This window comes from Bombina bombina, chromosome 1, assembly GCF_027579735.1.
Source record: "Bombina bombina isolate aBomBom1 chromosome 1, aBomBom1.pri, whole genome shotgun sequence".
Lineage (NCBI taxonomy): Eukaryota > Metazoa > Chordata > Amphibia > Anura > Bombinatoridae > Bombina > Bombina bombina.
The window spans coordinates 1,487,055,611-1,487,073,469 of NC_069499.1; the positions used below are offsets into that span (position 1 = coordinate 1,487,055,611).

The 17,859-nt window shown below is 38.6% G+C and overlaps 1 protein-coding gene across 4 annotated transcripts in view; it reads left to right on the forward strand.

The window, feature by feature from the left end:
* LOC128653763 (ABC-type organic anion transporter ABCA8) overlaps positions 1-17,859 on the forward strand; it is a 752,731-nt gene that overhangs the window by 442,524 nt on the left and 292,348 nt on the right. For all 4 annotated transcript variants that reach the window (XM_053707247.1, XM_053707265.1, XM_053707256.1 and 1 more), the window contains one exon: positions 6,851-7,021. In XM_053707247.1, coding sequence (XP_053563222.1) covers positions 6,851-7,021 — 171 coding nt within the window. The remainder of the gene's footprint in view (positions 1-6,850; positions 7,022-17,859) is intronic.

The window sequence follows — 17,859 nt, forward strand, 5'->3', positions numbered from 1 at the left end:
ATTTGGATTCATGTTAGTGCTATGAGGTGTGTAGATAAATATAAAACAAAAATAGTACAACATAAAAAAAAATAATAAAAAAAAAAAAAATATATATATATATATATATATATCGATGTGGGATATATAGCTATTTGTAGGGAGAGAGTGTATGTATTCTAAAGGGTTAAGTGACTGGAAGGGTGTGCTGATCAGTGTTTACAGCTTTCAGTTTAGGAGAATGAAAGTTGTGTGGGAGACTATCTATAAATGGGGGAATGAACCTGGGGTGGGTGGGGTGAGGGGCGGGTGGGAGGGTAACTATCTTTCAGTGGCAGCGATATCGGGAGCTGCAGATTAGGGGTTAATAGATTTAGTTAGGGGGCAGCAATATATCGGGTACTCCAAACAAACAAATGATTGTTCCAGCCACCAACACTTTTAAAATAGACCTTTATTCTTTCACATTGGGACCAAGCAAAAAACTACAATGTTTCAGGCCAAAAACTTGTGTTTCTGGCGAGTCTGTAGACTCGCCAGAAACACGGGCCGTCAAGCTCCGTTCGGAGCTTGATATATAGGCCCCTGTATCTGCCGTTCCCGATATATTGCCAATCTTCACAAAAAGGGGTTTAGAAAACAGCACCTCAATACCTTTGGCTTGTGGGGCACGGAACCCAGGACCTGCCTCGTCCCTCAGGTACTCCAAACAAACAAATGATTGTTCCAGCCACCAACACTTTTAAAATAGACCTTTATTCTTTCACATTGGGTCCAAGCAAAAAACTACAATGTTTCAGGCCTGCTATAGGCCCATAGTCATGTATACTTTAAAACATACAGGTTCATCATTTATATACCCTACACCTGCTCACCTGTTCTTATGTGAGCACTTAATTAGGCAACAGTGCCATCTTGTGGATAACCAAGGTATATATACCCCTAGTTGTACTGAATATCTTAACTGATCACATAAGAAAAAATAAAAAAAAATACAATAAAATAAAAAATTGAAAAACCCATATATACATTATTTAAAACAGAAGAAATGTTGCACATAACAGGCAGACCAATCCAAAAAAATCCCAGAGACTACCCAATTGAACTGATATATACATATACATAGTTCTTAGAAAATTCACATTAGTAAAGAAGTTTTTTTTGTACTAAAATAAATATATATCATCAGGGAAGAATACATCATAAGGAAGAAATATATCATGATAGAGAATGATACAAGAAGATGCCTATAGAACATATATGTCAGACTACTAAACATATTTAAAGAGATATCTAAGAAACATTTAAAGGAACAGACTCCAATCAAAATCTTTATTCATGCCTTTGGGTATGAGGGTTTCCAATTAAAATATCCAGAACATTTCCCTTGTTTTTAATAGATGTTCTCTATCACCTCCCCTTCTTGGTCTATCCACTTGCTCTATGATCTGAAATCTAAGTTGGCTGATGTTATGACCCATAGAGAGGAAGTGAAAGGAGACAGGAACCTCTTTGTTCTTGCATCTAATATTCAATTTATGTTCCGTTATCCTCTCCCTTACCTCTCTACAGGTCTTGTCTAAATAAATTAATCCACAAGGACATTTGATAAGATAGACAGTAGCATGACCTGCAGGTTAGATATTTGTTTATTTTTAATTTCTTTACCATTTATGGGGTGATAAAAATACTCCCCTTTTATCATTGAACTGCAGTTGCTGCAGTTCAGGCATGGATAACACCCATTTCTTTTGGGGCCTATAGTTCCCTGCAAATTCTGTTTATTGCTCCCTATATCAGCATATACAAGAGAATCCTTAATGCTCTTATTTCTCTTATAAGCATTGGGCCTTCTTTAAATTCACTCACTTGGGGATTACAATCCCTCAGAATATGCCAATACTTTTTTAATATACCATTTATCTTCTGGCTAAGCTTGTTAAATTGAATAACAAAAATCAAACGATTGGCTTCTCTGTCTTTATTTTTCTTTGGGATTTTTTCATTAGTGACTATACTCAATTGTTCTGTGATTAGTGATGAAGGATAACCTCTGTTAATAAATTTATTAGCCATTTGTTTCAGTCTGTATTTACACCTATTGTCATCAGATACTATACGTTTGACTCTGGTGAATTGGCTTTTTGGAATAGCTTTAAAAATATTATCTGGATGGCAACTCCCATATTTCAATAAGTTGTTTTTATCTGTATTCTTAATATAGAGATCTGTTTTAAGGAAGCCATCCTCAAGGTATACATAAGTATCCAGAAATTCAACCCCAATTTCACTCATATTCAATGTGAATTTAAATCCTCTAACTGAGTCATTTAGATCTTGAACAAAGGATAATAGGCTACCAACGTCGCCCCCCCACATGCCAAACACATCATCAATGTACCTCCACCAGGAGGCACCATAGAGTTGGAACAAGCTATGCAGGTACACAAAGTATTCCTTAAAGCTATTCATGAAAATGTTGGCATATGTGGGGGCAACGTTGGAGCCCATTGCAGTACCCTGTTTCTGTAAATAATATGTGTCCATAAACAAAAAATAATTTTGGTATAATATAATTGTTAACAACTCAATCAGAAACCAAATCTCTCCTTCAGTGTAATTGCTCTCAGATCTAAGTATAGGTTCCACTGCTGAGATCCCACTTGTATGTTTAATGGAAGTATACAGGCTTGAAACATCTAATGAAAATAGTATACACTTCTCCCCAACATGACCCGAATCCTTCAATTTTGTTAAAAAATCGTTAGTATCTCTGATGTATGATGTAGTTCTTTTAACAAAAGGCTGTTGAACTTTATCTAAAAATATAGAAATACTTGAAAATACCGAGCACATCCCTGCCACAATGGGGCGCCCAGGAGGTGTTTCTTTAGCTTTATGTATTTTTGGTAATACATACAATATTGGTCTTATTGGATTATTTATATATAGGGCTTCTTTAAAATTATCTGTTATAATGCCCCTTTGTACAGCTAATTTCAAAGTATTATCAATCTCTTTGTTAATTTGAATAGTTGGATCTCTAGTCAATTCCTGATATACTTGTTTGTCTGCCAGCTGTCTATTAATCTCCTCTATGTAGTCATATCTATTTAGAACTACAATGGCCCCGGCCTTATCGGCCTCTTTTATAATAATCTCCTTATTTTTCTTTAAAGATGTGATTGCTATCTAATCTTTTTTGCTCTTTCGTACAAGTTTTTTCTTTTTCTCTTTTTTAAGGAGATTATTTACTTCCCTCTGTACCAAACTCATATATGTAGCCGCACTGTATGTGGTTGCCGGTGTAAAAGTACTTTTTTTGATAAACAAAATTGTTTTGTGTTGTTAAATGTTATCCTTTCACTTCCTTTGTCAATTAGTTTTGTCTTTCTGCATGGAGAAATACATTTTCAATTTTACCCTTCCTAAAAAACCTCTGTAGGTCCTGTTGTACCACAAACTCATCGCAATAAGTCTCCAAGCATACTTCCATTAAACATAGAAGTGGGATCTCAGCAGTGGAACATATACTTAGATCTGAGAAAAATTACACTGAAGGAGAGATTTGGTTTCTGATTGAGTTGTTATCAATTATATTACCAAAATTATTTTTTGTTTATGGACACATATTATAGTATTATAGTATAGTCACTAATGAAAAGATCCCAAAGAAAAATAAAGACATAGAAGCCAATCGTTTGATTTTTGTTATTCAATTTAACAAGCTTAGCCAGAAGATAAATGGTATATTAAAAGAGTATTGGCATATCCTGAGGGATTGTAATCCCCAAGTGAGTGAATTCAAAGAAGGCCCAATGCTTATAAGAGAAATAAGAGCATTAAGGATTCTCTTGTATATGCTGATATAGGGAGCAATAAGCAGAATTTGCAAGGAACTATAGGCCCCAAAAGACATGGGTGTTATCCATGCCTGCACCCCATAAATGGTAAAAAATTAAAAATAAACAAATATCTAACCTGCAGATCATGCTACTGTCTATCTTATCAAATGTCCTTGTGGATTAATTTATTTAGGCGAGACCTGAAGAGAGGTAAGGGAGAGGATAACGGAACATAAATCAAATATTAGATGCAAGAACAAAGAGGCTCTTGTCTCCTCTCACTTCCTCTCTATGGGTCATAACATCAGCCAACTTAGATTTCAGATCATAGAGCAAGTGGATAGACCAAGAAGGGGAGGTGATAGAGAACATCTATTAAAAACATGGGAAATGTTCTGGATATTTAAATTGGAAACCCTCATACCCAAAGGCATGAATAAAGATTTTGATTGGAGTCTGTTCTTTTAAATGTTCCTTTAAATGTTTCTTAGATATCTCTTTAAATATGTTTAGTAGTCTGACATATATGTTCTATAGGCATCTTCTTCTATTATTTTCTATTATGATATATTTCTTCCTTATGATGTATTCTTCCCTGATGATATATATTTATTTTAGCACACAAAAAACTTCTTTACTAATGTGAAGTTTCTAAGAACTATGTATATGTATATATCCGTTCAATTGGGTAGTCTCTGGGCTTTTTTTGGATTGGTCTGCCTGTTATGTGCAACATTTCTTCTGTTTTAAATAATGTATATATGGGTTTATTGTAATTTTTTTAATATTTTCTTATGTGATCAGTTAAGATATTCAGTACAACTAGGGGTATATATACCTTGGTTATCCACAAGATGGCACTGTTGCCTAATTAAGTGCTCACATAAGAACAGGTGAGCAGGTGTAGGGTATATAAATGATGAACCTGTATGTTTTAAAGTATACATGACTATGGGCCTATAGCAGGCCTGAAACATTGTAGTTTTTTGCTTGGACCCAATGTGAAAGAATAAAGGTCTATTTTAAAAGTGTTGGTGGCTGGAACAATCATTTGTTTGTTTGGAGTACCTGAGGGACGAGGCAGGTCCTGGGTTCCGTGCCCCACAAGCCAAAGGTATTGAGGTGCTGTTTTCTAAACCCCTTTTTGTGAAGATTGGCAATATATCGGGAACGGCAGATACAGGGGCCTATCTATCAAGCTCCGAACGGAGCTTGACGGCCCGTGTTTCTGGCGAGTCTACAGACTCGCCAGAAACACAAGTTATGGAGCAGTGGTCACAAAGACCGCTTCACCATAACCCTGTTTGCCTGCTCTGAGCAGGCGGACAGGAATCACCAGAATTCAGCCTGATCGAGTACGATCTGGTTAATTGAAACCCCCTGGTGGCGGCCCATTGGCCGCGAGTATGCAGGGGGTAGCGTTGCACCAGCAGCTCTTGTGAGCTGCTGGTGCAATGCTGAATACGGAGAGCGTATTGCTCTCCGCATTCCACGATGTCTTGCGGACCTGATCCGCACTGGGTTAAATTGGCCTCTAGGTCTTAATAACATTATGTAGGTGTTGGCGATGTCGGGGGTAGCAGATTAGGGGTGTTTAGAATTGGGGTTTTTGTTAGCGTGTTAGGCTTAAACGTAACTTTTTCCCTCCATAGACATCAATGGGGCTGCGTTACGGAGCTTTTGCATTTCGTGATCGCAGGTGTTAAGTTTTTCTAACACGCTCTCCCCATTGATGCCTATGGGGAAAGCGTGTACTAGCACGTCAAAGCAGCGCTTGTATTTTGTGCGGTATGGAGCTCAATGCAACGATATCACACGCACAAGCCGACTTTTCTAAAACTTGTAATGGCAGCGCTATGGAGGGTGAAATAACGCAACTTTTGTTGCGTTCATTAAATACCCTCTATAGCGCAAAACTTGTAATCTAGGTGATAGACAATTCTCAAATCTCTTTTTTTACCTATTCCCCAGTTTTGCATACCCAACACGGTTATATTAATAAACTTTTTACCTCTTTGATTACCTTGTATCTAAGCCTCTACAGACTGCCTCTTTATCTCAGTTATTTTGACAGTGCTTAAGCAATCAGTGCTAACTAATAAATAACTCCAGGTAAAGTGAGCATAATGTTGTCAATATGACACACATGAACTAGCATTGTCTAACTGTGACAAACTGTTAAAATGCAATGAAATAAGAGGCAGCCTTCAAAGGGCTTAGGAATCAGTTTATAAATCTACTTAAAGGGACACTGTACCCAAAAATTTTCTTTCATGATTCAGATTGAGCATGAAATTTTAAGCAACTTTCTAATTTACTCCTATTATCAAATTTTCTTCATTCTCTTGGTATCTTTATTTGAAATGCAAGAATGTAAGTTTAGATGCCGGCCCATTTTTGGTGAACAACCTGGGTTGTCCTTGCTGATTGGTGGATAAATTCATCCACCAATAAAAAAGTGCTGTCCAGAGTACTGAAACCAAAAAATGCTGAATGAGAACAAAGAAAATTTGAAAATAGGAGTAAATTAGAAAGTTGCTTAAAATTGCATGCTCTTTCTGAATTACAAATGAAAAAATTTGGGTTCAGTGTCCCTTTAAGTTTAGCTTTTAACAAAGAATACCAAAAGAGCAAAGTAAATTTGATGATACAAGTAAATTGGAAAGTTGTTTAAAATTGCATGCCCTAATCTAATTCATGAAAATTTAATTTTGACTCGACTGTCCATTTAATGTTTTTTTTTGTTTTTGTTTTTTGTTCTTACAAAGACCTGTTTCCCACTTTTGTCTAAAGCTATCTGGACTTGTAGGATTTTGTAGGAAGTCTCACCAGCAATATGGAGCGCCATCATAATTTTATAAATACATTTTTTACTTGAGAACAGTGCTAAAATGGCTTATTGATGTTCCTAACTGGCTATTCATTAATGTTTGCTCTTTCTATCCATACATTATTCTTAAATTCTAATTGTTTATAGATCTTTAACCTTACTTTGTTGTATTATTTGTGTTTTTGTTTTTTTCTAGATCAAAGCTCGTTCCCAGTTGCGAATTTCAGGTCTATTTCCATCTGCCTACTGGCTTGGACAAGCTTTGGTGGATGTTGTTCTCTACTGGATCTTGATTTTTTTGATGATCACTATATTGTTTGTTTTTAATCACAGAATCCAAATGCAAGCTGTGCTGGTCTTCCAAATGGTAAGGACTTACATTAACTATAATTTATCTTACGATATAAACATAAACTCATAAGGAAAAAATGAATAGCACATATTATAAAAAATATACATGCACTAGGGTACAAATCTAACAAAATTGAAGGCTTAAAAGGATATGAAACCCAATTTTTTTCTTTCATTGCTCAAATAGAGCAGGCAATTTTAAGCAACTTTCTAATTTACTCCTATTAACTATTTTTCTTTGTTCTCTTGGTATACTTTGTTGAATGAGCAGCAATGCACTACTGGTTGCTGACTGAACGCATGTGTGAGCCAATGACAATCAGTATATATATATGCAGATACCAATCATCAACTTGAACCTAGGTTCTTTGCTGCTCCTGAGCTTTCTTAGATAAACCTTTCAGCAAAGAATAACAAGAGAAGGAAGCAAGTTAAATAATAGAAGTAAATTGGAAAATTGTTTAAAATTGTATTCTCTATCTGAATCATAATATAAAAAAATTGGGTTTCATGTCCCTTTAACTTGGAGGTAAAACTAATTCAACTAATGTAGGTATTTGCAGTAAGTTCTGAATTGTATGTTATTTTATGAATTAACTATACCAGTTTTTTTTTTTATAATAGCTCATATTATCTACATGCCAATAAAAGGACATATAACCCCAAAAATGTCTTTCATAATTAAAGGGGCACTCAAGTCAAAATTATACTCTCATTATTCAGATAGAGCATGCAATTTTAAACAACTTTCCAATTTACTTATATTAACAAAATGTGCACAGTCTTTATATTTAAACTTTTTGGGGGGCGGAGCAAGCTCTGCATCTGAGCGGTCGCATATCACAGCAGCTCTGGACCTGGTCCGATAATCTACTCATCTTTGACCGCTCAGTGCAGTTATACATACCTATATATGCCACTAAATTGGCACATATACTGTGGAGAGACACCACAAACCCTTAACAACCCGTACTTGAGAACCTGACTTACGCTACATCCATGAAGGTATTAGCAACGCTCATCAGGGAGCAACCATCTTTCCACCCATGTGGTGCTCCTGCTCTGCTGTTTACCTGATATCGGTTCAGATTTCACTAGAAATATGGAAGAATTCCAAGCAATGATGCTAGCTCAACTGGCCGCCTTTGATAGTTTAATGAGCCGAAGATTCAACAACCTAAAGAGCGTGCTTAGGGAAATAACCACATCACCAACCCCTGCAATGGATCTAAAAGAGAGCGTAAATGCTCCAATGGCACATCCTGCATACCTACCGTTACCCACACAAGTACTCATGCCGAGCTCTGATAGGCAAGACGGCCACTTTATATTGACGGAAACGACTCTACCACCGCGGCTTTCAACAGTCTCCTTGGTCATGACTGAAATAACACCACCCTCAATGGCTCTGGGTGGGGTTGCGGCTGGCCTCCCTAGTGAAATTGAGGGCCTTAACTTACCGCCAGACAACACTGGAGACCACTTCCAGCACAATATGTCTCATAGCTTCATCCGGAGAAGGCGCTCTCCGGGTGTGACGTGGACACTTCTTAAACAGTTATCAAGCTGCTGGCCAGTGAGAGCCTCGGGGATCTGCTGCAGGGCTTGAGGATCTCTGATTCTTATGTTGTGGAGACCGATACCAGCGCAGGTGCTCAGTGTGGTTGACTTTGGTTTGACCGTCCTTACAGCTTACTACATTCATACCACTACAAGAGGCTCACCAGAAAGGATATCACCGTAATCCAAGACATATGTAAGAGATGAGGTAGATGAGACAGGGGTTGGCTAACTTTCTTTTACTAATGGCCCCACTCACACTCACTTGGTGAAAGTGATGGAAATTGGATTGGAATATATTTCTCCATGCTGAACTGTCTGTTCCAGTTTACTTAACTTCACCAGGGTGACTTTAACCTGGGACGTTTACCTATATGACGCTATTAAGCTGAAGCATAGGATAATAATTTCTCTTTCTTAGTTATTTTTCTTTTGGCACAAAACATTATATATAAAGCTTTACAATTTTTACTAGAAGGTTTGAGCCAGGTCGCTTACTGTAACTGAGCTGCTGGATTCGCGCACAAATGTTTATGATGACTGTTAGGCATATGTGAGTGTAAGGTTATACAAGTTCACACATCTAGCATTATAAGAAAAGACCTTCAGCTATAACATCCATTAGCAAACAATGGTATATGCTTCCTCATTATGATTGAAGCACTGGCTTAGTTAACACTCTGTGACCCAGCTCTCATTGCCACAGGCAAATGTTTGTTTATGTATGTCTTGTTTTCTACAATTGTGACTGGAGGGTTGATTTAGATAACACATTGTAATTTAGTATTTGGAATTACATGAAAATGTTTATAATGGTTATTATGCTTGCATGAATGAAAAGTAATAAGTATCAGTACACCTAACGCTGCAAGACATAGCACTCAGTTATAGCATCCATTAGCGAATAGCAGTATATAATGTTTTATCATGTTTGAAGACGTTTATATGCATTGTTCAGACTTCCATATGATCCGACTGTTATGTTATGTAAAAGAAGACTGGATAAATGTGTTTGTTAAGTAGGAGAGACAGTGATAGGGGGCTAATACGCTATTTACATGGGTCAGCTACTGATTACCTTATACAAATTTTCACTGCAGGATCACTGTAACATGCTCATATATTTTTCTAGTATATGATCCCCTTGGCAAGATGCTATACTATGTATTTATCTTATAATACCCACATATTAGATACCAACTAACAACTTATATAGCATAAATAGTACTTTATAGTGCCACTGTATCTGAGATGAGGGAATCTCCAGCTATGTTTCAGAAATCTATTAAATAGCCTAAAAAATTCTAATGTAGTGACTGTATGACCTAACATGCAGCAATATAGGCCACCTAGCATAGTTAACTCCTTAGGCTCCTGGGAACTCAAGTTTAAATGCTGTGAATATGTTTTACCTACCCCCTTACGCTTTGAAGAGGTCAGCAGTATAGGAAGTACATTTGAGACCCCTAACAAACTGTAAAATAGACCTGAGCTGACCTATATAAAATCACCCAGTAGCTGACCATCTATCATTATCAGATGAGGAGACTTATTCACTGCCAATACAGGGACTTAGTCACCTATTAGACCTCTATAGTTTGACACTCTAGAGATCATATAGGTCTCTGAGATAATGTCTCATGACATAGTTCTTTGTATTCATTCCCATAACCTTACATAACGCATTCCCAATATATCTCTCCCTCTATGGAAACGATCTACTCAGGCGACTTCCTTAGCTCCCTGATGCTTTAAAATTTCCCCGGAGGGAAGTCACATCCTAGCACCCTATTCGCTCCCCCACTCCCTCTCTTTATACCCCAAACAGACATTCAGAGTATTTACCAGGTACACTTCCTCCCCTTTAACCCAGCACCATTTCCTGCAGAGCAACCCATTATAGTTCCGCCCCCCCTATAATGGGTCCTATACCCACTTTCCTTTAACTTAAGCGGCTCTTGCCCGCTGTAATCTTTCACTTCTTTCACAGTATATTTATTAGTTATATCCCCCCATGGCCACAGATCTCTTGCACAATCAAACAGATTCACTCAGCTTTCTGATTCAAAGTCTCCTCTTCCCAAGTGCATTTTCTGCTCTTAGACTATATTATCACTTTGTAACCACTTAAGTTTGCAAAGAGTGGTCTACTTAGCCCAACTCTCCACAAAACAGAGATATAACTACAATAACTTATATTCAAAATACTCCTCATAACATAAAAAAGAGACCCTATATTCATTTATGAGAAATTCCACCTCTATACTCACCTGAAAATATAAAATGATGTATGCGTTAACTAAAAGATAATAATTATCACACCACTGTTTAAGACTTATAGTTCACTTTTAAGTTTGTAACTTCTATTCGCATACCCATGTGGGCTTGTATTGTTTTTTATCTTGTTTGGCTCAATAAAAAAATATTAAAAAAAATAAAAAAACTTTTTGAGTCACCAGCTCCTACTGAGCATGTGCAAGAATTCACAGAATAAGCATATATGCATTTGTGATTGGCTGATGGCTGTCACATGGAACGTGTATGCATTTTTGATAGGCTGAAGGCTGTCACATGGTACAGGGGGAGTGGAAATACTAAATTACTGAAAATAAAAAAGAAATTACAAATTTTTAAACTAATTACACCTAATCTAATCCCCCTAATAAAATAAGAAAAAAAAACAGAATAAAAAAAAATTCCCTACCCTATACTAAATTACAAATAGCCCTTAAAATGGCCTTTTGCGGGGCATTGCCCCAAAGTAATCAGCTCTTTTACCTTTAAAAAAAGAAATACAATACCACCCCCCAACATTATAACCCACCACCCAACCCTACTCTTAAACCCACCCAAACCCCCCTTAAAAAAAACTAACACTAACCCCCTGAAGATCACCCTACCTTGAGCCGTCTTCACCCAGCCGGGCACAAGTGGTCCTCCAGAGGGGCAGAAGTCTTCATCCGATCGGGGCAGAAGAGGTCCTCCAGACAGCAGAAGTCTTCATCCATGCGGCATCTTCTATCTTCATCCTTCCGGAGCGGAGCGGTTCCATCTTGAAGACATCCGACGTGGAGTATCCTCTTCTGTCCACGGCCAACGACTGAATGAAGGTTCCTTTAAGTGACGTCATCCAAGATGGCGTCCCTAGAATTCCGATTGGCTGATAGGATTCTATCAGCCAATCAGAATTAAGGTAGGAAAAATCCTATTGGCTGATGCAATCAGCCAATAGGATTGAGCTCGCATTCTATTGGCTGATTGGAACAAATAAGATAAGGAGGCAGTCAGCAGAAGCTTAGATACAAAGTAATTACAGAGGTAAAAAGTATATTTCTATAACAGTGTTGGTTATGCAAAACTAGGGAATAGTAAATAAAAGGATTATCTATCTTTTTAAACAATAACATTTTTGGTGTTTACTATCCCTTTAAGAGCTTGGTAGAGCATATGTAGCTTGATATAGTATCCACAGTTTGATAAAGGGAGCCTTTTACCTGTAATTTTATTGTTAACAGCTTCAAGCGTGTAATTACACATGGTCGTCATTTGCACAATGTGGTAACCATTTATTGTTAATATTGGGGGGGGGAGTTTCAGAACCCCCTTGCATTTACCCTCACATTCCTGGTGCCAAAGTGGACCTGCATCGCTTGGGAAATCCAGATGCTAGTGATATCACCATGCCCATGAGTGGTGACATCATCAAGCCCCAGAAATCCAGAAGTGACAGGCAGCTGCACAGGACTTTTAAGGAGCTGGGTGGGGTTAAGTATTAAACCTCTCAATCTCATATTTCTTAAGTCCTAGAAACCCCCTACCTACCACTTGAAAGGCAATGCTTAAGGACAAATGTATTTAAAAGAAATAAAAATAATAAAAATAAACCCCCCACATTTGTTCACAATGGCCTAGATTTGGAGTTCGGCGGTAGCCGTCAAAACCAGCGTTAGAGGCTCCTAACGCTGGTTTTGGCCGCCCGCTGGTATTTGGAGTCAGTGATTAAAGGGTCTAACGCTCACTTTTCAGCCGCGACTTTTCCATACCGCAGATCCCCCTACGCCATTTGCGTAGCCTATCTTTTCAATGGGATCTTTCTAACGCTGGTATTTAGAGTCGTTTCTGAAGTGAGCGTTAGAGCTCTAACGACAAGATTCCAGCCGCCTGAAAATAGCAGGAGTTAAGAGCTTTCTGGCTAACGCCGGTTCATAAAGCTCTTAACTACTGTACCCTAAAGTACACTAACACCCATAAACTACCTATGTACCCCTAAACCGAGGCCCCCCCACATCGCCGACACTCGATTAAAATTTTTAACCCCTAATCTGCCGACCGCCACCTACGTTATATTTATGTACCCCTAATCTGCTGCCCCTAACCCCGTCGACCCCTGTATTATATTTATTAACCCCTAACCTGCCCCCCACAACATCGCCGCCAGCTACTTAAAATAATTAACCCCTAATCTTCCGACCGCAAAGCGCCGCCACCTACGTTATCCCTATGTACCCCTAATCTGCTACCCCTAACACCGCCGACCCCTATATTATATTTATTAACCCCTAATCTGCCCCCCACAACGTCGCCGACACCTGCCTACACTTATTAACTCCTAATCTGCCGAGCGGACCTGAGCGCTACTATAATAAAGTTATTAACCCCTAATCCGCCTCACTAACCTTATCATAAATAGTATTAACCCCTAATCTGCCCTCCCTAACATCGCCGACACCTACCTTCAATTATTGACCCCTAATCTTCCGATCGGAGCTCACCGCTATTCTAATAAATGGATTAACCCCTAAAGCTAAGTCTAACCCTAACACTAACACCCCCCTAAGTTAAATATAATTTACATCTAACGAAATAAATTAACTCTTATTAAATAAATGATTCCTATTTAAAGCTAAATACTTACCTGTAAAATAAACCCTAATATAGCTACAATATAAATTATAATTATATTATAGCTATTTTAGGATTAATATTTATTTTACAGGCAACTTTGTAATTATTTTAACCAGGTACAATAGCTATTAAATAGTTAAGAACTATTTAATAGTTACCTAGTTAAAATAATAACAAATTTACCTGTAAAATAAATCCTAACCTAAGATATAATTAAACCTAACACTACCCTATCAATAAAATAATTAAATAAACTACCTACAATTACCTACAATTAACCTAACACTACACTATCAATAAATTAATTAAACACAATTCCTACAAATAAATACAATTAAATAAACTAGCTAAAGTACAAAAAATAAAAAAGAACTAAGTTACAGAAAATAAAAAAATATTTACAAACATAAGAAAAATATTACAACAATTTTAAACTAATTACACCTACTCTAACCCCCCTAATAAAATAACAAAGCCCCCCAAAATAAAAAATTCCCTACCCTATTCTAAATTAAAAAAGTTACAAGCTCTTTTCCCTTACCAGCCCTGAACAGGGCCCTTTGCGGGGCATGCCCCAAGAAGTTCAGCTCTTTTGCCTGTAAAAAAAAACATACAATACCCCCCCCAACATTACAACCCACCACCCACATACCCCTAATCTAACCCAAACCCCCCTTAAATAAACCTAACACTAATCCCCTGAAGATCTTCCTACCTTGTCTTCACCATCCAGGTATCACCGATCCGTCCTGGCTCCAAGATCTTCATCCAACCCAAGCGGGGGTTGGCGATCCATAATCCGGTGCTGAAGAGGTCCAGAAGAGGCTCCAAAGTCTTCCTCCTATCCGGCAAGAAGAGGACATCCGGACCGGCAAACATCTTCTCCAAGCGGCATCTTCGATCTTCTTCCATCCGGAGCGAAGCGGCAGGATCCTGAAGACCTCCAGCGCGGAACATCCATCCGGACCGACGACTGAACGACGAATGACTGTTCCTTTAAGGGACGTCATCCAAGATGGCGTCCCTCGAATTCCGATTGGCTGATAGGATTCTATCAGCCAATCGGAATTAAAGTAGGAATTTTCTGATTGGCTGATGGAATCAGCCAATCAGAATCTAGTTCAATCCAATTGGCCTATCCAATCAGCCAATCAGATTGAGCTCGCATTCTATTGGCTGATCGGAACAGCCAATAGAATGCGAGCTCAATCTGATTGGCTGATTGGATCAGCCAATCGGATTGAACTTGATTCTGATTGGCTGATTCCATCAGCCAATCAGAATATTCCTACCTTAATTCCGATTGGCTGATAGAATCCTATCAGCCAATCGGAATTCGAGGGACGCCATCTTGGATGACGTCCCTTAAAGGAACAGTCATTCGTCGTTCAGTCGTCGGTCCGGATGGATGTTCCGCGCTGGAGGTCTTCAGGATCCTGCCGCTTCGCTCCGGATGGAAGAAGATCGAAGATGCCGCTTGGAGAAGATGTTTGCCGGTCCGGATGTCCTCTTCTTGCCGGATAGGAGGAAGACTTTGGAGCCTCTTCTGGACCTCTTCAGCACCGGATTATGGATCGCCAACCCCCGCTTGGGTTGGATGAAGATCTTGGAGCCAGGACGGATCGGTGATACCTGGATGGTGAAGACAAGGTAGGAAGATCTTCAGGGGATTAGTGTTAGGTTTATTTAAGGGGGGTTTGGGTTAGATTAGGGGTATGTGGGTGGTGGGTTGTAATGTTGGGGGGGGGTATTGTATGTTTTTTTTTACAGGCAAAAGAGCTGAACTTCTTGGGGCATGCCCCGCAAAGGGCCCTGTTCAGGGCTGGTAAGGTAAAAGAGCTTGTAACTTTTTTAATTTAGAATAGGGTAGGGAATTTTTTATTTTGGGGGGCTTTGTTATTTTATTAGGGGGCTTAGAGTAGGTGTAATTAGTTTAAAATTGTTGTAATATTTTTCTTATGTTTGTAAATATTTTTTTATTTTCTGTAACTTAGTTCTTTTTTATTTTTTGTACTTTAGCTAGTTTATTTAATTGTATTTATTTGTAGGAATTGTGTTTAATTAATTTATTGATAGTGTAGTGTTAGGTTAATTGTAGGTAATTGTAGGTAGTTTATTTAATTATTTTATTGATAGGGTAGTGTTAGGTTTAATTATATCTTAGGTTAGGATTTATTTTACAGGTAAATTTGTTATTATTTTAACTAGGTAACTATTAAATAGTTCTTAACTATTTAATAGCTATTGTACCTGGTTAAAATAATTACAAAGTTGCCTGTAAAATAAATATTAATCCTAAAATAGCTATAATATAATTATAATTTATATTGTAGCTATATTAGGGTTTATTTTACAGGTAAGTATTTAGCTTTAAATAGGAATCATTTATTTAATAAGAGTTAATTTATTTCGTTAGATAAAAATTATATTTAACTTAGGGGGGTGTTAGTGTTAGGGTTAGACTTAGCTTTAGGGGTTAATCCATTTATTAGAATAGCGGTGAGCTCCGATCGGAAGATTAGGGGTTAATAATTGAAGGTAGGTGTCGGCGATGTTAGGGAGGGCAGATTAGGGGTTAATACTATTTATGATAGGGTTAGTGAGGCGGATTAGGGGTTAATAACTTTATTATAGTAGCGCTCAGGTCCGCTCGGCAGATTAGGGGTTAATAAGTGTAGGCAGGTGTCGGCGACGTTGAGGGGGGCAGATTAGGGGTTAATAAATATAATATGGGGTTCGGCGATGTTAGGGCAGCAGATTAGGGGTACATAGGGATAACGTAGGTTGCGGCGGTTTACGGAGCGGCAGATTAGGGGTTAAAAAAATATGCAGGGGTCAGCGATAGCGGGGGCGGCAGATTAGGGGTTAATAAGTGTAAGGTTAGGGGTGTTTAGACTCGGGGTACATGTTAGGGTGTTAGGTGCAGACGTAGGAAGTGTTTCCCCATAGGAAACAATGGGGCTGCGTTAGGAGCTGAACGCTGCTTTTTTGCAGGTGTTAGGTTTTTTTTCAGCTCAAACAGCCCCATTGTTTCCTATGGGAGAATCGTGCACGAGCACGTTTTTGAGGCCGGCCGCGTCCGTAAGCAACTCTGGTATCGAGAGTTGCATTTGCGGTAAAAATGCTCTACGCTCCTTTTTTGGAGCCTAACGCAGCATTTGATTAAACTCTCGATACCAGAGTTAAATTTATGGTGCGGCCAGAAAAAAGCCTGCGGAGCGTTAACAGCCCTTTTACCGCCGAACTCCAAATCTAGGCCAATGTTTGTAGGCTTTGGGTCTTGGAGTACTTACATCAGGTCAAATAAACAGATATAAAACACACAATATAATTTTTTGCAACCTTGTTTATTAAAATTTTAATTAAAAATATATATTTTTTTACACATTTTGTAATATTCATCATATATCCTATATCTCTGAAAAATTACCTACAATGGGGCTTAAATGTGAGCAGCATCTAAACACTCAGAAACAGCTCAGCACATAAGGAAGGTTAGTGAAGACAAGGTATTTAGGACCCAGAAGCATTCATAGTTTCTATCCACTCACCTCTCCCTATTAATTTATAATTAATTTATTAGCAGCAGCTTAATTCTCAAGCTGATGATTGCTAGGCAGCAAATATTTGCTTTACCTGCTGAGGGCAGAACAGCCGTGAAAAAGAAGAAGTGAGCCGTCTGCTAGCCCCATGTCTTAGTGGAGAAGCCAAGAAAACCCATGACGATTTGTCCCACAGCTAGAGCCAGGATTATAGCAGGCTGAAAAATGAAATCCTTACCTGCCTGGGAATCACACCAGCAATTCGTGCCCAAATAAATTGACTTATGATGGGGGAAAGCCCCAAGGTGCAGATGCATGATTTGTTGAGACTTGGAGGCCTATTTATCATATGTCTGTCGGACCTGATCCGACAGTGCGGATCAGATCCGACAGACATCACTGAATGCGAAGAGCATTGCCACCCCCTGCAGAATCGTGGCCAATCGGCCGCAGCAGGGGGGTGTCAATCAACATGATCGTACTTGATCGGGTTGAATTCCGGCGATTCCTGTCCGCCTCGTCAGAGTAGGCGGACAGGGTTATGGAGCAGCGATCTTTAGACCGCTGCTTCATAACTGGTGTTTCTGGCAAGCCTGAAGGCTTGCCAGAAACACGGGCCCTCAAGCTCCATAAGGAGCTTGATAGATAGGCCCCTTGATGGTTACAGCTGGAGCTTAACTCAGCTACAAAAGTTATGAAGATAGTTGTGATGGATCTCTATCTTAGGAATCTACCAACAGGGCTTTGGCAGTCAGTCAAGGGGAGCCAGAAGGAATGATTTTCTTGGTTAAATGATATTTGACTGCTAATTACCTGCACAACATCGATCTTCAACATTATTCAAGGT